At 52.7% G+C, this 16851-nt stretch overlaps 1 protein-coding gene across 2 annotated transcripts in view; it reads right to left on the bottom strand.

Annotated features, from left to right (window-relative positions):
- Positions 1-8956, bottom strand: part of AGA (aspartylglucosaminidase) — a 61077-nt gene extending 52121 nt beyond the window's left edge. The window contains exons 1-2 of one of the 2 annotated variants that reach the window (XM_073577852.1): positions 8730-8862; positions 6167-6320 (exon numbers count right to left, since the gene is read on the bottom strand). In XM_073577852.1, the coding sequence (XP_073433953.1) occupies positions 6167-6320; positions 8730-8850 (275 nt within the window). In that variant the 5' untranslated portion in view covers positions 8851-8862. Of the gene's footprint in view, positions 1-6166; positions 6321-8729 lie in introns of both variants that reach the window. The other variant, XM_073577861.1, reaches the window with a different exon arrangement.
- Between the last annotated feature and the right edge of the window lie 7895 nt (positions 8957-16851).

The following is a 16851-nucleotide window of genomic DNA, read 5'->3' on the forward strand; positions in this document are numbered from 1 at the left end:
TCCACAGCGGTGACCAGGGACCACACATGCGAATGGTCAAGCAGCAGAGCAAAGACCCAACACCACATGTGCAGCTACGCAGCAGAGCAGGGAACCGAGCAGGCTCCACACAGGTAAAAGCCAGCAGTATCCCAGCTCAATTAGGGGGAAAGAAGGGGTTAAAGCAAAAAACAAGCATTGTCACGCCGACAACCAAATACAAACAGAACGGCGTGACACCTGTCTGACCTGCACTGGTGGTCGAGTGAGAACGGGTTCTTGTCCCATGATGTCAAGAGGGCGAGGATGGAGTTGGGCAAATGGACTTGCTCCCATTGCTGCCACCCTCTTCTTTATGACCCTCATGCAAAGACGAAAGGTATGAGGGACTGGCTGGCGAAGTATCTGGACTCCTTGCCGAAGATCTAGGGCCTTGTCTTGAGAGAGGATTACCAACCCTCGGGAGGTGCCAAAGACCATCCTTAAAAGGGAACTCCTCTGAGCTGGGACTGGGGATGATCTCTCCAGGTTGACCAACCACCCTAAGCGGGCAAGTGTATCTAGCGTGATGTTGATGCTCTCCTCGCATGCTCGATATGAGGGGCCCTTGATCAAGAGGTCTAAATAAGGCAAGACGACTATGCCCCGGGAGTGCAGGATGGCCATGACACCCGTCCTGACCCTTGTAAACACTACAGGGGCGGTAGCTAGCCTGAAGGGGAGAGCTGCGAACTGAAAGTATAAGCCGCTGACAGCGAAGCGTAGAACTTTCTGATGTACAGGTACGCGTCTATGGCAGCTATGACCGAGCGGAGACTCCATCCGGGACTGCCTGATCCTGACAAATCTGTTCAGAAGCTTTAGGTCCAGAATGGGCCTGACAGTCCGGTCCCTTTTGGGGACCGTGAACAGGTCGGAATAGAAACCCTGACCTCTTTCACCTTCCGGTACGGGGGTGACAACGCTGTGTTTCCGGAGCAATTCGATGGCCCTGAACAAGGCTTGTGCCCGGGATTCCACCCTGGGAGGACGAGAGAGAGAAAAAAAAAAAATAGTCTTGGGGGCTGTTTGACAAAGTATAACTTGTACCCCGAGGATACCAGCTCCCTTACCCATGTGTCGTGCACGAAGGAGAGCTAGACATGGCGAGACCAGCGTAGGTGACCGCCTACTCTGCTGGTGTCGCCCGGCACTTGCCTTGAGTCATTAGGCTGAAGATCCTTGGAATCTAGGTCCCCTTGATCTGGGCTTGTTGGGATCGCATTCTCCCCAATGGGTTGGCTCTATATGAGACTTGAAGATCTCTGTCCTGGTTGGGCCAACCTGCAATGGCGGAGTTGGTTGCTGAAGCCCCCCCTGGGGTTGCAAAAAGGACCGAAACCGTGTCTAAAGCAGGTGACAAAAAAGCTGTTAAACCCTTTATTGAGGGAGAAAACTGCTCCTGCCCCCTGTGGGGTCAGAGATAAGCTGGTCCAACCTCTCACCAAATAGGCGAATGCAGCCACGCTCAGCCTAGAATGGCCGGTGGCACCCACATAGGCGGCCGCTCTGATAAGGTAAAGAAGTTAGGGACTTCTTTGAGGTTGAATCTGCACGCCAAGTCCTCAACCATAGAGCCCCTCTTAATAGAGATTGCATTTGCGGCAGCGAGTGCTGCGCAGCTAGCCGTATCCAAAGACACACTAATCAAGTAGTCTGCGGCCAACGCAATCTGATTTGCAATATCTGCTATCTCCGCAGGCAGGTCCATACCCTGCAAGGCTCTCTATAATGATTCAGACCCAGAGCCCATGGCCTTAACTTATCAAGTTGCAGTGAACAAGGGAGAAAGTGCTGAACCCGACGCCTCTAATACTGAGCGCGCCATGCTCTCTATGAGACAGTCGGTGGGATCCTTAATAGAGGAACCGTTAGGTATGGACCACAGGGCTTTAGAGACCAAGCGCGACATGGGTGGATCTACCGCCAGGGATTCCACCCACCTCAAACGTCAAGAGCTTTTTGGTCTAAGAAACGCCTGCCCGGCCGTTCTGTATCTCTGTACTATGTCAACTCTGGGTGAGCGGCAATTACTCTATGAGGCTGCTTGACCCGTTTAAATGACACCCTGAGGCCAGGGTTGATTTATTGTCAATCCCCAGGGTCTGGTTGACGGCCTCGAAAAGGCTGTTCACTGTTTCCTGGCAACCCAGAGTAACTAAGTCAAGGGGCTCATCCGAGTCGTAATCAGACTTCTCGTTATCGACTACGGGCGAGGGAGAGGCAGAGCTCACGGATGCCGAGGCACCGGACGGACAGGGAGACGCTGTGTGGGTTCGATTCCCCCGCGTCTGCCTAGTGAGAGGGCGGCCCCTGCAGGCCGGAGGCTCCTGTGAGGTAGAGGACCCCTCCAAGACAGGCGAGCCAGTATCCCTGCCCCTATCTGGGGCTTGAAGGGACTCGATTGCTCTCATAATGCCGTAGACTGCGACACAGGCAGAGCCCATTCCGGGCGGTCGCAGGGGAGGGCTCCTGGGCACTTCGGACTCGCAGATTTCACAGATCTTTCATGTGGGAAGGCGGACCGACAGGAGGTGCAAGCAGCATACAGAAACGTCTTAGCTGCTCTGGGCATGGTGGCCCTGCTAGGTGATATGCCTGCAGGGTTCCACTGCTTAGCCTCTGGCAAAAAAAAAAACAAAAAACAGAGGGTGGCCTTCCTCCTTCAGGGATAGCACTTACCCCAGTCCTGTGCCCAGAACTGGATCCCCTTTAGACATCCAGACTGCCGAACCGCTGCACCCTTTTCCAAAAAGTGCGTCTCGGCGTGTGGGCTGTCCTGCAGGGAGAGGTGCCGCCGGTGATGTCCTATGGGCTTGAGGCCTAGCGCCGGCTGAAGTCGGGGACTAAATTTTTTGGCTCGCGCCCGAGGCTCCGAGGGCGGGTCTGCTGGAAATACGCGCGTTACGGGGACTAAATTTACGGCGCCCGCCCAGACACGGGACCACCAAGAAACCGAGGTCTGGTAAGGACATGCGCTGCCGAGTGCTACCGCTGTGGGGGTGCATGCTGGCACCCGACCGCTGCTGCCGCCCAGGGGAATGCCGACCCTGGGGGTTTCAGGAGCCCTCCCAGCCCACCTCCTTCAGCGCCTCACCCCTGGAGCTCCAGCTGATCCTCAGGTTAGGGGGAGGGAAGGGGGGCTGCATCCAAATCAAGGACGGTGCAGGCACCCTAGCTCCATCTTTCCCACCAAGGGATGAGGAGAGGGACCATCCACAACCTTGCAGCACCGCAGTCTGGCCTTGGTGGTGCAGTGGGGGCCGCAAGGACTATTCGTAAGTCTCTGTACAGCCTAGGGTTTTGATACCTTAGGGTGGTCAGGGCGAGTACGGCATCATGTCCCGCGTCGTGGGAAAGGATATGTGGAGGCGACACTCGCACGTGCTCGCCCGTTGTTGGTTTGAAATCTGACCCTTTCAATAGGGTCCGTTGCCCCTGTCATCTTCATCGAAAAAATGAAAAAAAAAAAAAAAAAAATAATAAACAAGTCTGGAAAAAAGGCCAGACGTGTGTGCCTCCTAGGACACCAAGCAAGAACTGATTCCGCCTGCAATCGAGGCGAGCGTGTATACTGTGGAGGAGCGAACCTTTTTTTTCATCCTCTTAGTGTCAGCCTCCTGGCAGCAGTAGCATACACCCACTGTCCTGTGTCCCCAATGAGGCGAAGGAGAAAAATGGTGGTCCAAGAAGGTTTTTTGCAGCCAGTTTTTGCGGGAGGCCGCAAAAACCACGGCAATACGGCCCATAAAAGCGGGCCGCAAAAAACACAAGTGTAAAACCAGCCTTAGAGGATTTAGATCTGCCATAATGCAGTATGTCTTGTCAGACAATCCTCCAGCAATCATCACTCCTTCCTTTGTGCTTCCCTTATCATGGTGGGAAGTTCTTTAAAGGGAGCAGGATTGTGCACAGCAGCCTTACAGTGTCAGGTCGGAGAAGTTATATGGATTAAAATGATACCTTGGTTGATGAAATCTGTCTTGTGGTTGTTTAATCTTTATTTTCAGTTTTGAGTTAATGATATGCTGGTGCATACATGGCAAGTGGGAAGAGCCAGGCAAAGTGCCATAATTCATGAATCTAATAGATGTGCTTTTTCTGGGCAGCAGCGGGCTACTATTTTTAGGCTGGGGGGAGCCAATATCCATGGCCCCTTACCAGCCTGAAAAAACCAGCCCCCAGCTGTATGCTTTAGCAGACTGGTTGTCAAAAACGGGGGGACCTCACGCCTTTTTTTAAAAAATTATTTAAATAATTTAAAAAAACAGCGTGGAGACCCCTTTACTCTTGATAACTAGCCTTGCGGAAGCTGACAGTTGAGGGTTGCAGCCCCAGCTGTGAGTTTTGCCTGGCTGGTAATCAAAAATACAGGGGAACCCACGTCTTTTTTTTTTTTAACCTATTTATTGGTGGGTGGACGTGATGGCTGGAGTTTGGCAAATACTGTGTTAAATTGCAGCTAGATGACGACATTGATCATCACACATGTATTGCCAAAGATCACTCTGTGCAGCTGCTACACTGCATTGTGATGCAGATGAATGGAATCCCTAGGCTACCATAACCCCAACCAGAAAGTCACAAGAAGTCACAACAAGATGGATTTTTTTTTGTTACCTGCTTGTCACTGTGGCAGGACCCCAGGGATTGCTCTGCGATCCCAGTCACCTGCATTATAGTACGTGGTAGTAGCTGCTGAGCGATTCTTTAGAAATCAAATGAGGAACTACAGAAACTGAAGATACACAAAGATCTCAGATATTACAGCTCTGATTTATACAAGCCATAGTCGGACTTCCCCAGAAGCACTAGGTGACTATTGTTCCGCCACCTGTCTCCAAGGATAAAGGCATACATCAGGAACTTTTTCCAGCATATTCTTTTCAATGTTCCTTTGGGCCGTTAGTTACCAAATGAAGGCAACAAGTGTTTTCTTTTGGCCTTTATTTGGCTAATGAATCTGCAATGTAACAGTACTGGAAAGCATTGCACACCTCGAGGATACTTTTTTTTTTTGGAATGGCTTGCTATGGTGGATGTATTCCTGGGCATCTATCCAGGCTGTGGCTGTAGTTGGGCATTTACCGACTCAATATAAGCGCATGACAGTGGCCATAAATGTAGTGTGTCCCCAGCCTCATTGCAGTCGTATGTGGAGCGTCACCAAGAGCGGTGATTCTCTCGCCAGTCTTGATTAGGGGACATACTGAAGCGGATGCTCCTGATTCATGAAGAGACTTGACGAGGCGCAAGGTGGCGTGTGCCGCTGTGTGTGCCTCTGGCGGAGTAAGACTTGTGGCATAGCAAATAGTTCCTCATTAATTTGACAAACAGGTGTCACACCCGGACTCATCTCTACCTACGTTGTCGGAGCTGGGGCAAGAATGGCATGAAAACACCTGAAGTGGCATTTTTTATTTGCATATCCTCGCCTTGTGAAAGAAAATTGCAACTTTTCAAAGCTTTTTTTCAATGAAAGTCTGGTGAAAAAACATTGACAAATCACCGCCCCATAGATCTGAAATCTGACCAGGAAAAAAAAAAAAAAAACATGGCATATTTCACTGGGGTCCACATGTATACAGATATTCTTCACAGAGTCCATACCATATACATTACACTAAGGCCGGGTGCACACGGTTAGTAAATGGCAGCGCTTCAGATGCAGCACATGTCCACTCCATCCAAAGCGCTGACGGCTTTTGAACGCAGGTTATTTCGCATGTGTTCATTGAACCGTGCGCAATCAAAGAGTCCTATACATTGGACGGGTGACTATCTTGCGGAGACTCGCGTCTCTGCAAGATGAAAAGACACGCCGCGGTCTGAAAAGACACACCGCATGTCCGTCTCAGCAGGTGATCCTCGGGCGTTGGTGCACGCATAGTAGACATAGGATTTCTTATAATCCCATCCACTATGCAGTAAAATCTGGATTCTGCAGATGTACGCAGCGCCCAACATGCAGTGTTTACTGACTGTGGGAATGTACCCTAAGGAGGCACATAGCATGAGCGCAGGTCAGCGCACAGGGCCCTGGAGGGCGACGTGACAAGTAAAATGTAACAAAATTAGCAGTAAATGAATGAATATAAAGAAATAAAGCTGTGCAAATGTTGTACGATCCAGATGACTGCTGTCTTACCCATTCATGATCATTGCATCCAGTGTTGTTTCTCCAGTTTCATCAGGGCTTCCCCCATATCCCACGGTGCCATCACATTGGTCAACTTCACACTGAGCACAGCCCTTCTCCACTGCGTCCAACGGAGATCCACCAGCCGCAAACGCCTTCCAGGCTGCATACAAAAGCGCACCGTCGGTGCCAGAAAGGACATCACACCATGTGCCAAAATGGTGCTCTTTATGAGCCACCAGAAAAGCCAAGTTTGCTAAACGAGTCTCTGGTGCCCCATTTATCTGGTGTGTGGTATGGCATACTGTATACATATTATAAATGATGGGATCCTGGGGGTGACCCGATTCTGTACTATACGCTGAAGATTTCATATGTTTTCAGGGCCTGTAGCCAAAGTCCCATTAATAATTTGTGAAAATGACAAAGAAACATCGATATACTGACAAGTTCTGCCCTGACCTGCGGCATTAAGGAGCCGTGACTTGGCGCAAGCTACCAAGTATCGCCTCTTCCAAACAGCTACACAGCCAAAAAAAAAAAGAATCTCTCTTCCTACATGAACATGGTCCATTATGTGACCATAGAGATATGGGGAATGGAAACGCCCTCCGCGGCTACTGAGAGTCTCAGAGTAGGGTACGCCTTCATCTCTAACCACTGATGGGAAATAAAACCAGGGTCCTTTCTTAAAAAAAAGAAAAAGAAAAAAAAACAGACTAAAGGGGCACACAGCTGTGAGAAACAACACTGCCCCCCACTGGTCATGGTATCAGTAGAGGGGGGAACTTTACAGGGTGAAGTTATGAGAACACTACTTACCAGTACTGGATGTGCCACCACTGCCTCACCACACTGCTGCCACCTCCCCCACATCATTATGTATCATATGGCCCTGAGCCTCCTGACACCCCTACACAGAGGCCACTGCCTTCCAGGCCCCTACACAGCCTGGCACAGGGGCTGCTGCACTCAGGGCCCCTACACAGTAGCCATGGTCCTCCGGGCCCCTACACCAGGGCTACTGCTTTCCAGGCCCCTACACAGGGGCTACTATCCTCCGGGCCCCCTACACAGCCCGGCACAGAGGCTGCTGCCCTCGGGGCCCCCCCCTCTACACAGCCAGGCACAGAGGCTGCTGCCCTCCAGGCCCCCCCTCTACGTAGCCCGGCACAGAGGCTGCTGCCCCCCAGGCCTCCCCCCTCTACGCAGCCCGGCACAGAGACTACTGCCCTCCGGGCCCCCTCTACGCAGCCCGGCACAGAGACTACTGCCCTCCGGGCCCCCTCTACGCAGCCCGGCACAGAGGCTGCTGCCCTCCAGAACCCCCCCCCTCTACGTAGCCCGGCAAAGAGGCTGCTGCCCCCCAAGCCTCCCCACTCTACGCAGCCCGGCACAGAGACTACTGCCCTCCGGGCCCCCTCTACGCAGCCCGGCACGGAGGCTGCTGCCCTCCAGAACCCCCCCCCCGCTACGTAGCCCGGCACGGAGGCTGCTGCCCTCGGGGCCCCCCCCTCTACGCAGCCAGGCACAGAGGCTGCTGCCCCCCAGGCCTCCCCCTCTACGCAGCCCGGCACAGAGACCACTGCCCTCCGGGCCCCCTCTACGCAGCCCGGCACGGAGGCTGCTGCCCTCCAGAACCCCCCCCCCTCTACGTAGCCCAGCACGGAGGCTGCTGCCCTCGGGGCCCCCCCCTCTACGCAGCCAGGCACAGAGGCTGCTGCCCCCCAGGCCTCCCCCTCTACGCAGCCCGGCACAGAGACTACTGCCCTCCGGGCCCCCTCTACGCAGCCCGGCACGGAGGCTGCTGCCCTCCAGAACCCCCCCCCTCTACGTAGCCCGGCACGGAGGCTGCTGCCCTCGGGGCCCCCCCCCTCTACGCAGCCAGGCACAGAGGCTGCTGCCCCCCAGGCCTCCCCCTCTACGCAGCCCGGCACAGAGACTACTGCCCTCCGGGCCCCCTCTACGCAGCCCGGCACGGAGGCTGCAGCCCTCCAGAACCCCCCCCCTCTACGTAGCCCGGCACGGAGGCTGCTGCCCTCGGGCCCCCCCCCCCTCTACGCAGCCAGGCACAGAGGCTGCTGCCCCCCAGGCCTCCCCCCTCTACGCAGCCCGGCACAGAGACTACTGCCCTCCGGGCCCCCTCTACGCAGCCCGGCACGGAGACTACTGCCCTCCGGGCCCCCTCTACGCAGCCCGGCACAGAGACTACTGCCCTTCGGGCCCTGTATACGACCCGGCACAGGGGCTAATGCCCTCCGGGCCACTACACAGCTTGCATAGGGGTTATTGCCCTGTAGGCCCCAGCGCAGAGGCTACTGCCCTATGGGACTTGGCACAGCGCTTCACAGGGGCTAGTGCCCTCCGGGCCCCTACACAACCCAACACACAGGCTGCTTCCCTCCAGAGGCCACTGCCCTCAGGGCCCCTACACAACCTGGCACAGGGGCTGCTGCTTTCTGGGCTCCTACACAGCCCGGCACAGAGGCTACTGCCCTCAGGGCCACTACACAGCCCGGCACAGAGGCTACTGCCCTCAGGGCCACTACACAGCCCGGCACAGCTTCTTCACCTGCTTGTGTCGCGCTGTGGAAGGGCCATGTGTTGACGACCAGGGGCAGCGGGGACTCCGAGTACACGGCACATAGCTGAGCCGCCAGTACGTACAGCACCGGGGAACCGCTGCTCTCCATGTCTGCCGGAAATACAGCAGTGTGCGCAGCGCTGAGGGGAGGGCGGAGGCGGCAGCTCATAGGAAAGCGGCTGTGGACTCCAGGCCGCCATCTATCCGGACCGGAGTGTGCACAGCTGTGTGTGGTGGGCATAACATACGGGGCACAGCTGTGTGTGGTGGGCACAATATACGGGGCACACAGCTGTGTGTGGTGGGCACAATATACGGGTCACACAGCTGTGTGTGGTGGGCACTATACGGGGGCACAGCTGTGTGTGGTGGGCACAATATACGGGGCACACAGCTGTGTGTGGTGGGCACAATATACGGGTCACACAGCTGTGTGTGGTGGGCACTATACGGGGGCACAGCTGTGTGTGGTGGGCACAATATACAGGGCACACAGCTGTGTGGGTGGGCATAATATACAGGGCACACAGCTGTGTGGGTGGGCATAATATACAGGGCACACAGCTGTGTGTGTTGGGCACAATATACGGGTCACACAGCTGTGTGTGGTGGGTACAATATACGGGGCACACAGCTGTGTGTGGTGGGCACAATATACGGGTCACACAGCTGTGTGTGGTGGGCACAATATACGGGTCACACAGCTGTGTGTGGTGGGTACAATATATGGGGGCACAGCTGTGTGTGGTGGGCACAATATACGGGGCACACAGCTGTGTGTGGTGGGCACAATATACGGGGGCACAGCTGTGTGTGGTGGGCACAATATACAGGGCACACAGCTGTGTGGGTGGGCATAATATACGGGGCACACAGCTGTGTGTGTTGGGCACAATATACGGGTCACACAGCTGTGTGTGGTGGGTACAATATACGGGGCACACAGCTGTGTGTGGTGGACACAATATACGGGGCACACAGCTGTGTGTGGTGGACACAATATACGGGGGCACAGCTGTGTGTGGTGGGTACAATATACAGGGCACACAGCTGTGTGTGGTGGGTACAATATACGGGGCACACAGCTGTGTGTGGTGGGCACACTATACGGGTCACACAGCTGTGTGTGGTGGGTACAATATACGGGGCACACAGCTGTGTGTGGTGGGCACAATATACGGGTCACACAGCTGTGTGTGGTGGGTACAATATACGGGGCACACAGCTGTGTGTGGTGGGCACACTATACGGGGACACAGCTGTGTGTGGTGGGCACACTATACGGGGCACACAGCTGTGTGTGGTGGGCACAATATACGGGGCACAGCTGTGTGTGGTGGGCACAATATACAGGGCACACAGCTGTGTGGGTGGGCATAATATACGGGGCACAGCTGTGTGTGGTGGGCACAGTATACGGGGCACACAGCTGTGTGTGGTGGGCACAATATACGGGGCACACAGCTGTGTGTGGTGGGCACACTATACGGGGACACAGCTGTGTGTGGTGGGCACAATATACAGGGCACACAGCTGTGTGTGGTGGGTACAATATACGGGGCACACAGCTGTGTGTGGTGGGCACACTATACGAGGACACAGCTGTGTGTGGTGGGCACAATATACGGGGGCACAGCTGTGTGTGGTGGGCACAATATACGGGGCACACAGCTGTGTGTGGTGGGTACAATATACGGGGCACACAGCTGTGTGTGGTGGGCACACTATACGGGGACACAGCTGTGTGTGGTGGGCACAATATACGGGGGCACAGCTGTGTGTGGTGGGCACAATATACGGGGCACACAGCTGTGTGTGGTGGGCACAATATACGGGTCACACAGTTGTGTGTGGTGGGCACAATATACGGGGCACACAGCTGTGTGTGTTGGGCACAATATACGGGTCACACAGCTGTGTGTGGTGGGCACACTATACGGGTCACACAGCTGTGTGTGGTGGGTACAATATACGGGGCACATAGCTGTGTGTGGTGGGCACACTATACGGGTCACACAGCTGTGTGTGGTGGGCACAGTATACGGGGGCACAGCTGTGTGTGGTGGGCACAATATACGGGGCACACAGCTGTGTGTGGTGGGCACAATATACGGGTCACACAGTTGTGTGTGGTGGGCACAATATACGGGGCACACAGCTGTGTGTGTTGGGCACAATATACGGGTCACACAGCTGTGTGTGGTGGGCACACTATACGGGTCACACAGCTGTGTGTGGTGGGTACAATATACGGGGCACATAGCTGTGTGTGGTGGGCACACTATACGGGTCACACAGCTGTGTGTGGTGGGCACAATATACGGGGCACACAGCTGTGTGTGTTGGGCACAATATACGGGTCACAGCTGTGTGTGGTGGGCACACTATACGGGTCACACAGCTGTGTGTGGTGGGTACAATATACGGGGCACACAGCTGTGTGTGGTGGACACAATATACGGGGCACACAGCTGTGTGTGGTGGACACAATATACGGGGGCACAGCTGTGTGTGGTGGGTACAATATACAGGGCACACAGCTGTGTGTGGTGGGTACAATATACGGGGCACACAGCTGTGTGTGGTGGGCACACTATACGGGTCACACAGCTGTGTGTGGTGGGTACAATATACGGGGCACACAGCTGTGTGTGGTGGGCACAATATACGGGTCACACAGCTGTGTGTGGTGGGTACAATATACGGGGCACACAGCTGTGTGTGGTGGGCACACTATACGGGGACACAGCTGTGTGTGGTGGGCACACTATACGGGGCACACAGCTGTGTGTGGTGGGCACAATATACGGGGCACAGCTGTGTGTGGTGGGCACAATATACAGGGCACACAGCTGTGTGGGTGGGCATAATATACGGGGCACAGCTGTGTGTGGTGGGCACAGTATACGGGGCACACAGCTGTGTGTGGTGGGCACAATATACGGGGCACACAGCTGTGTGTGGTGGGCACACTATACGGGGACACAGCTGTGTGTGGTGGGCACAATATACAGGGCACACAGCTGTGTGTGGTGGGTACAATATACGGGGCACACAGCTGTGTGTGGTGGGCACACTATACGAGGACACAGCTGTGTGTGGTGGGCACAATATACGGGGGCACAGCTGTGTGTGGTGGGCACAATATACGGGGCACACAGCTGTGTGTGGTGGGTACAATATACGGGGCACACAGCTGTGTGTGGTGGGCACACTATACGGGGACACAGCTGTGTGTGGTGGGCACAATATACGGGGGCACAGCTGTGTGTGGTGGGCACAATATACGGGGCACACAGCTGTGTGTGGTGGGCACAATATACGGGTCACACAGTTGTGTGTGGTGGGCACAATATACGGGGCACACAGCTGTGTGTGTTGGGCACAATATACGGGTCACACAGCTGTGTGTGGTGGGCACACTATACGGGTCACACAGCTGTGTGTGGTGGGTACAATATACGGGGCACATAGCTGTGTGTGGTGGGCACACTATACGGGTCACACAGCTGTGTGTGGTGGGCACAGTATACGGGGGCACAGCTGTGTGTGGTGGGCACAATATACGGGGCACACAGCTGTGTGTGGTGGGCACAATATACGGGTCACACAGTTGTGTGTGGTGGGCACAATATACGGGGCACACAGCTGTGTGTGTTGGGCACAATATACGGGTCACACAGCTGTGTGTGGTGGGCACACTATACGGGTCACACAGCTGTGTGTGGTGGGTACAATATACGGGGCACATAGCTGTGTGTGGTGGGCACACTATACGGGTCACACAGCTGTGTGTGGTGGGCACAATATACGGGGCACACAGCTGTGTGTGTTGGGCACAATATACGGGTCACAGCTGTGTGTGGTGGGCACACTATACGGGTCACACAGCTGTGTGTGGTGGGTACAATATACGGGGCACACAGCTGTGTGTGGTGGGCACAATATACGGGTCACACAGCTGTGTGTGGTGGGCACACTATACGGGGACACAGCTGTGTGTGGTGGGCACACTATACGGGGCACACAGCTGTGTGTGGTGGGCACAATATACGGGGGCACAGCTGTGTGTGGTGGGCACAATATACAGGGCACACAGCTGTGTGGGTGGGCATAATATACGGGGCACAGCTGTGTGTGGTGGGCACAGTATACGGGGCACACAGCTGTGTGTGGTGGGCACAATATACGGGGCACACAGCTGTGTGTGGTGGGCACACTATACGGGGACACAGCTGTGTGTGGTGGGCACAATATACAGGGCACACAGCTGTGTGGGTGGGCATAATATACAGGGCACAGCTGTGTGTGGTGGGCACAGTATACGGGGCACACAGCTGTGTGTGGTGGGCACGATACGGAGCACAGGTGAGACCCCCGGGAGGTCAGAATCATGTAGGACTCAATAGTAAAGTGCAAGAATAGAAGTAAAAAGAAAGTGATGATAAATGAGATTAATCATTAAGGTTAGTTTCACATTTGCAGTTGAGTCCACAGCGTATCGTCTGCAAACGCACGCAAAAACGCATGCTAATGAGGTTGCTTTCGATAGGACAATGCTTTTTCCACTGGAATTTCCTGGACACACCTAATGGGCGTGTCTTATGTAAACTCTGGCGTACGCTTGTGTACGCAAACCCTATGTCGTTGCGTACCCTTGCTTTCTCGTATGCAGTAATGCAAGTTTTTTACACACACCGCGGATATTTGACACCGCAAAAAAATGCAACATGATGCATTCGCTGCGAAACGACGCAACCATAGGTGAACGCGTGGCCCTGTGTACACCATGTTAAAGATATGTACACGTGACGCATGCGGATGAAACGCTGCGGACACAGCCGTAAATGTGAATCCGGTCTAAGAAGCACAACATGGACAATTTCTTCCACAAGCTGTAGAAAATGCGATGGCTTTATTGTGACATCCTGTACATTGTAGGATAAGACTCGGTCCTACTAATCATCCATATATGTACACTGGGTGGAAATAAGAATAGCAATCCCCAAATTATAGCATTGCAAGAAGGGCATGTTCACACTGAGTTTTTTTACCCAGCGGTGAAAAGCTGTGACCCCGATTCATGAAAGGTGTGGTCCAGTCTTATGCTCTCTCTTTGTGACTGCAGACTTGTGAATCCTCACATTGTGCTCATTGCGCCCTGTGAGGATTCTCCGGAATCAGCGCTGGGTACGGTAGTCGTGTGACCACACGTATGCGATGTTCATGCTCCTGGCCACATTCTGACTATGCTGTTTCTGACCATCGCTCATTGCACTTGTATTGAGCGATCCGGTCACAATGTGGAAGAGTGTGCCTATTGCATCCTTGCGGTCACGTGCCCACTAACAACACCGGAGAATCCTCACAGTGCGCATAATGTCAGGACTTACAGGCCTGCAGTCACATAGAGACACTGTCACCTCTTTTTTTGACTGTGAGCAGCCGGCATCGACATCAGGGGCTTATCTACAGCAGTGTTCCCCAACTCTAGTCCTCAAGTCCCACCAACAGGTCATGTTTTCAGGATTTCCTTTGTATTGCACAGGTGATGCAATGATCACCTTGGCAATACTAAGGAAATCCTGAAAACATGACCTGTTGGTGGGCCTTGAGGACTGGAGTTGGTGAACACTGATCTACAGCATTCTGTAATGCTGTAGATAAGCCCCCGATGTAACCTGAAAGATAAGAAAATCAAGTTTATTTATAATCACCCAGGGGCGGTCCGGTCCGATAGGTGTCACGGTCCGGCGCCTTCCATCTTCAAACGATGCTGTCCTTTGCTGCCTGTCGTGGCTCCGGCGCCTGCGCACTGCAGTATTCTGCACTGCCCTCAACAGGGCAGAGCAGTGCGCTGGAGCCACGACAGGCAGCAAAGAAGAGGACGGCATCGTATGAAGATGGGAGGTGCCGGACCGGACTGCCCCCCCCCCCCGGGTGAGTATAATCTAACTTGTTTTTCTTATCTTTCAGGTTACATCGGGGGGCTTATCTACAGCATTACAGAATGCTGTAGATAAGCCCCTGATATCGGAGCTGGCTGCTCATAGTCGAAAAAAGGGTGACAGATTCCCTTTAAGACCAGACAACCCTTTGCCCAAGTCACAGCCCTTTGCCCAAGTCTTAATGAGGGGTATGAAGGAGTAAAACACACATTCATGGTAATAAATGAAGTAACCACATCTTATCCATGGCGTGCTCCTCTCCAGAAATGTTACTCCAGTTAGGAAGACGCTGCTTTTTATGAATTTACTGGGCCCGTCCCAGCCTGGTTCCTCCCCAGACCTGCACATTTTTGCAGAGCAGTCCGATAACGCTTTTATCACTTTTTATTATTTTTGCAGGATGCAGCTAGACCTCTTTGTTGGCTTGGTTTTTTGTGTGTGATGCATATATATAGTGCTGAGCAGCCCGCTTGCTAATACTATGGGCGTCATTAATAGGCTGTTCAGACACTTTGCACCACACTTATCTGTGTGACTGATGTCCTATGCAAGCCCTATTTGTCTGCATTTTTTCCCTAGGCAGCCAGACCCTCTTGGGTTACTGGCTGTTTTCATCAGTGGTTTGCACCTGTGCTGCCCCAGCCTTTATCAATGGAGGTCTGCTGCATCCTGCTAGTGCATTAGTCAGGGTTTTGGTGAGTCAACCTTGCAAATGTGTCAGTCCGATAGCGCCAAAAGTTTTTAAAAAATTGTGTTGCCCTAAATTTTTGCAACATTTAACATTGTTGCTTATGTTCCTTTTTTCGGCGCTCTTCCAATCGGGTTCTTGGTGGAATCAGAAATATTAAGCTATTTTGTCTATTATGCATTGGTGGTATCAATTGGGCAACAGATCAAACAATTTGCTGTGACATCTTTTACAAATGGAGATCAGGATGCAAGTGTGAACAAAGCCTAACTGCTTTGAATAGCATTATGACAGTACAAATCAGTAACTATATTGTAATAGCATGGTCATATCAACAAACAGCAAAAATCAATGGTACAAGTGAATATTTTGTACTAGTCAAAAGTTTGGACACATCTGTTTATACAGTGGTTTTCCTTGCTCTTATTGTAATGTGCACATCGTAGATTTAGACTTAAAGCCGCAAACTACAAAGGATCACATATGGAAACAAGGAGTAAAGAAACACGTGTGAAACAAACCACCTGTCCCTCCATGCTCCACGTTGAGTAAGACACATGTTGAAAAATTTCAAATTTTGATACAGGTGCTTCTCACAAAATTAGAATATCATCAAAAAGTTAATTTATTTCAGTTCTTCAATACAAAAAGTGAAACTCATATATAGCGTCATTACAAGCAGAGTGATATATTTCAAGTGTTATTTCTGTTAATGTTGATGTTTATGGCTTACAGCCAATGAAAACCCCAAAGTCTTTATCTCAGTATATTAGAATACTTTATAACAGCTTGAAAAATGATTTTAAAATCCGAAATGTTGTGGAGTATGTCAATGACTGCCTTCTGTGCATCTGTCAAGTCAGCAGTCTTCCCCATGATTGTGGAGCTTACTGAAACAGACTATGTGTAAAATATAATAATGTGTGCTCGCAACCCGGGGTCCACCGCGCAGAGATGTAAAACTGCAGCTAATGTGAACAATGGCAGAAATGCGAGCAACCACTGTAAACATGCCGAGTTAAATGTCACTCGGTGTGATCAGAGTGCCAAGTAGATGTCTCTGTTACTCCACAAAGCAGTACAACAACTGAAAACACTCTAAGCTATGCCCTGTTAGATGTCACAGGAGCATAGTGGCAATGACGCTAGTTGGAGTCTCTATAGCTATCCCCCCAGGAAGACTAAGCTGGTAGTTGACCCTGCTCTGACACAGGGTGTGCTTTAGAACGCGCACCTGAAGACACCCAGTGCAGATGCTAAGTTCAAGCGAGAGTTCCCACCCTACACTGCCTGTATAGAAAAAAACACTTGGAGTGCTATTAGCGGCACACGTGCACACAGGGTGGTAACGTATCCACAAACACATATGATCTTAGCGCTCCAACGTGCGCTGTAGAGGGCCTTTTATACGTTCCTGTTCAAGTCCAGTCAGACAGGACCTTGCTCGTGGACCAATTCAGAACTGCCACGTCAC

Source organism: Dendrobates tinctorius, unplaced genomic scaffold (assembly GCF_039654945.1).
Source record: "Dendrobates tinctorius isolate UK_male_01 unplaced genomic scaffold, ASM3965494v1 ptg000008l, whole genome shotgun sequence".
In the NCBI taxonomy this organism is placed as follows: Eukaryota; Metazoa; Chordata; class Amphibia; order Anura; family Dendrobatidae; genus Dendrobates; species Dendrobates tinctorius.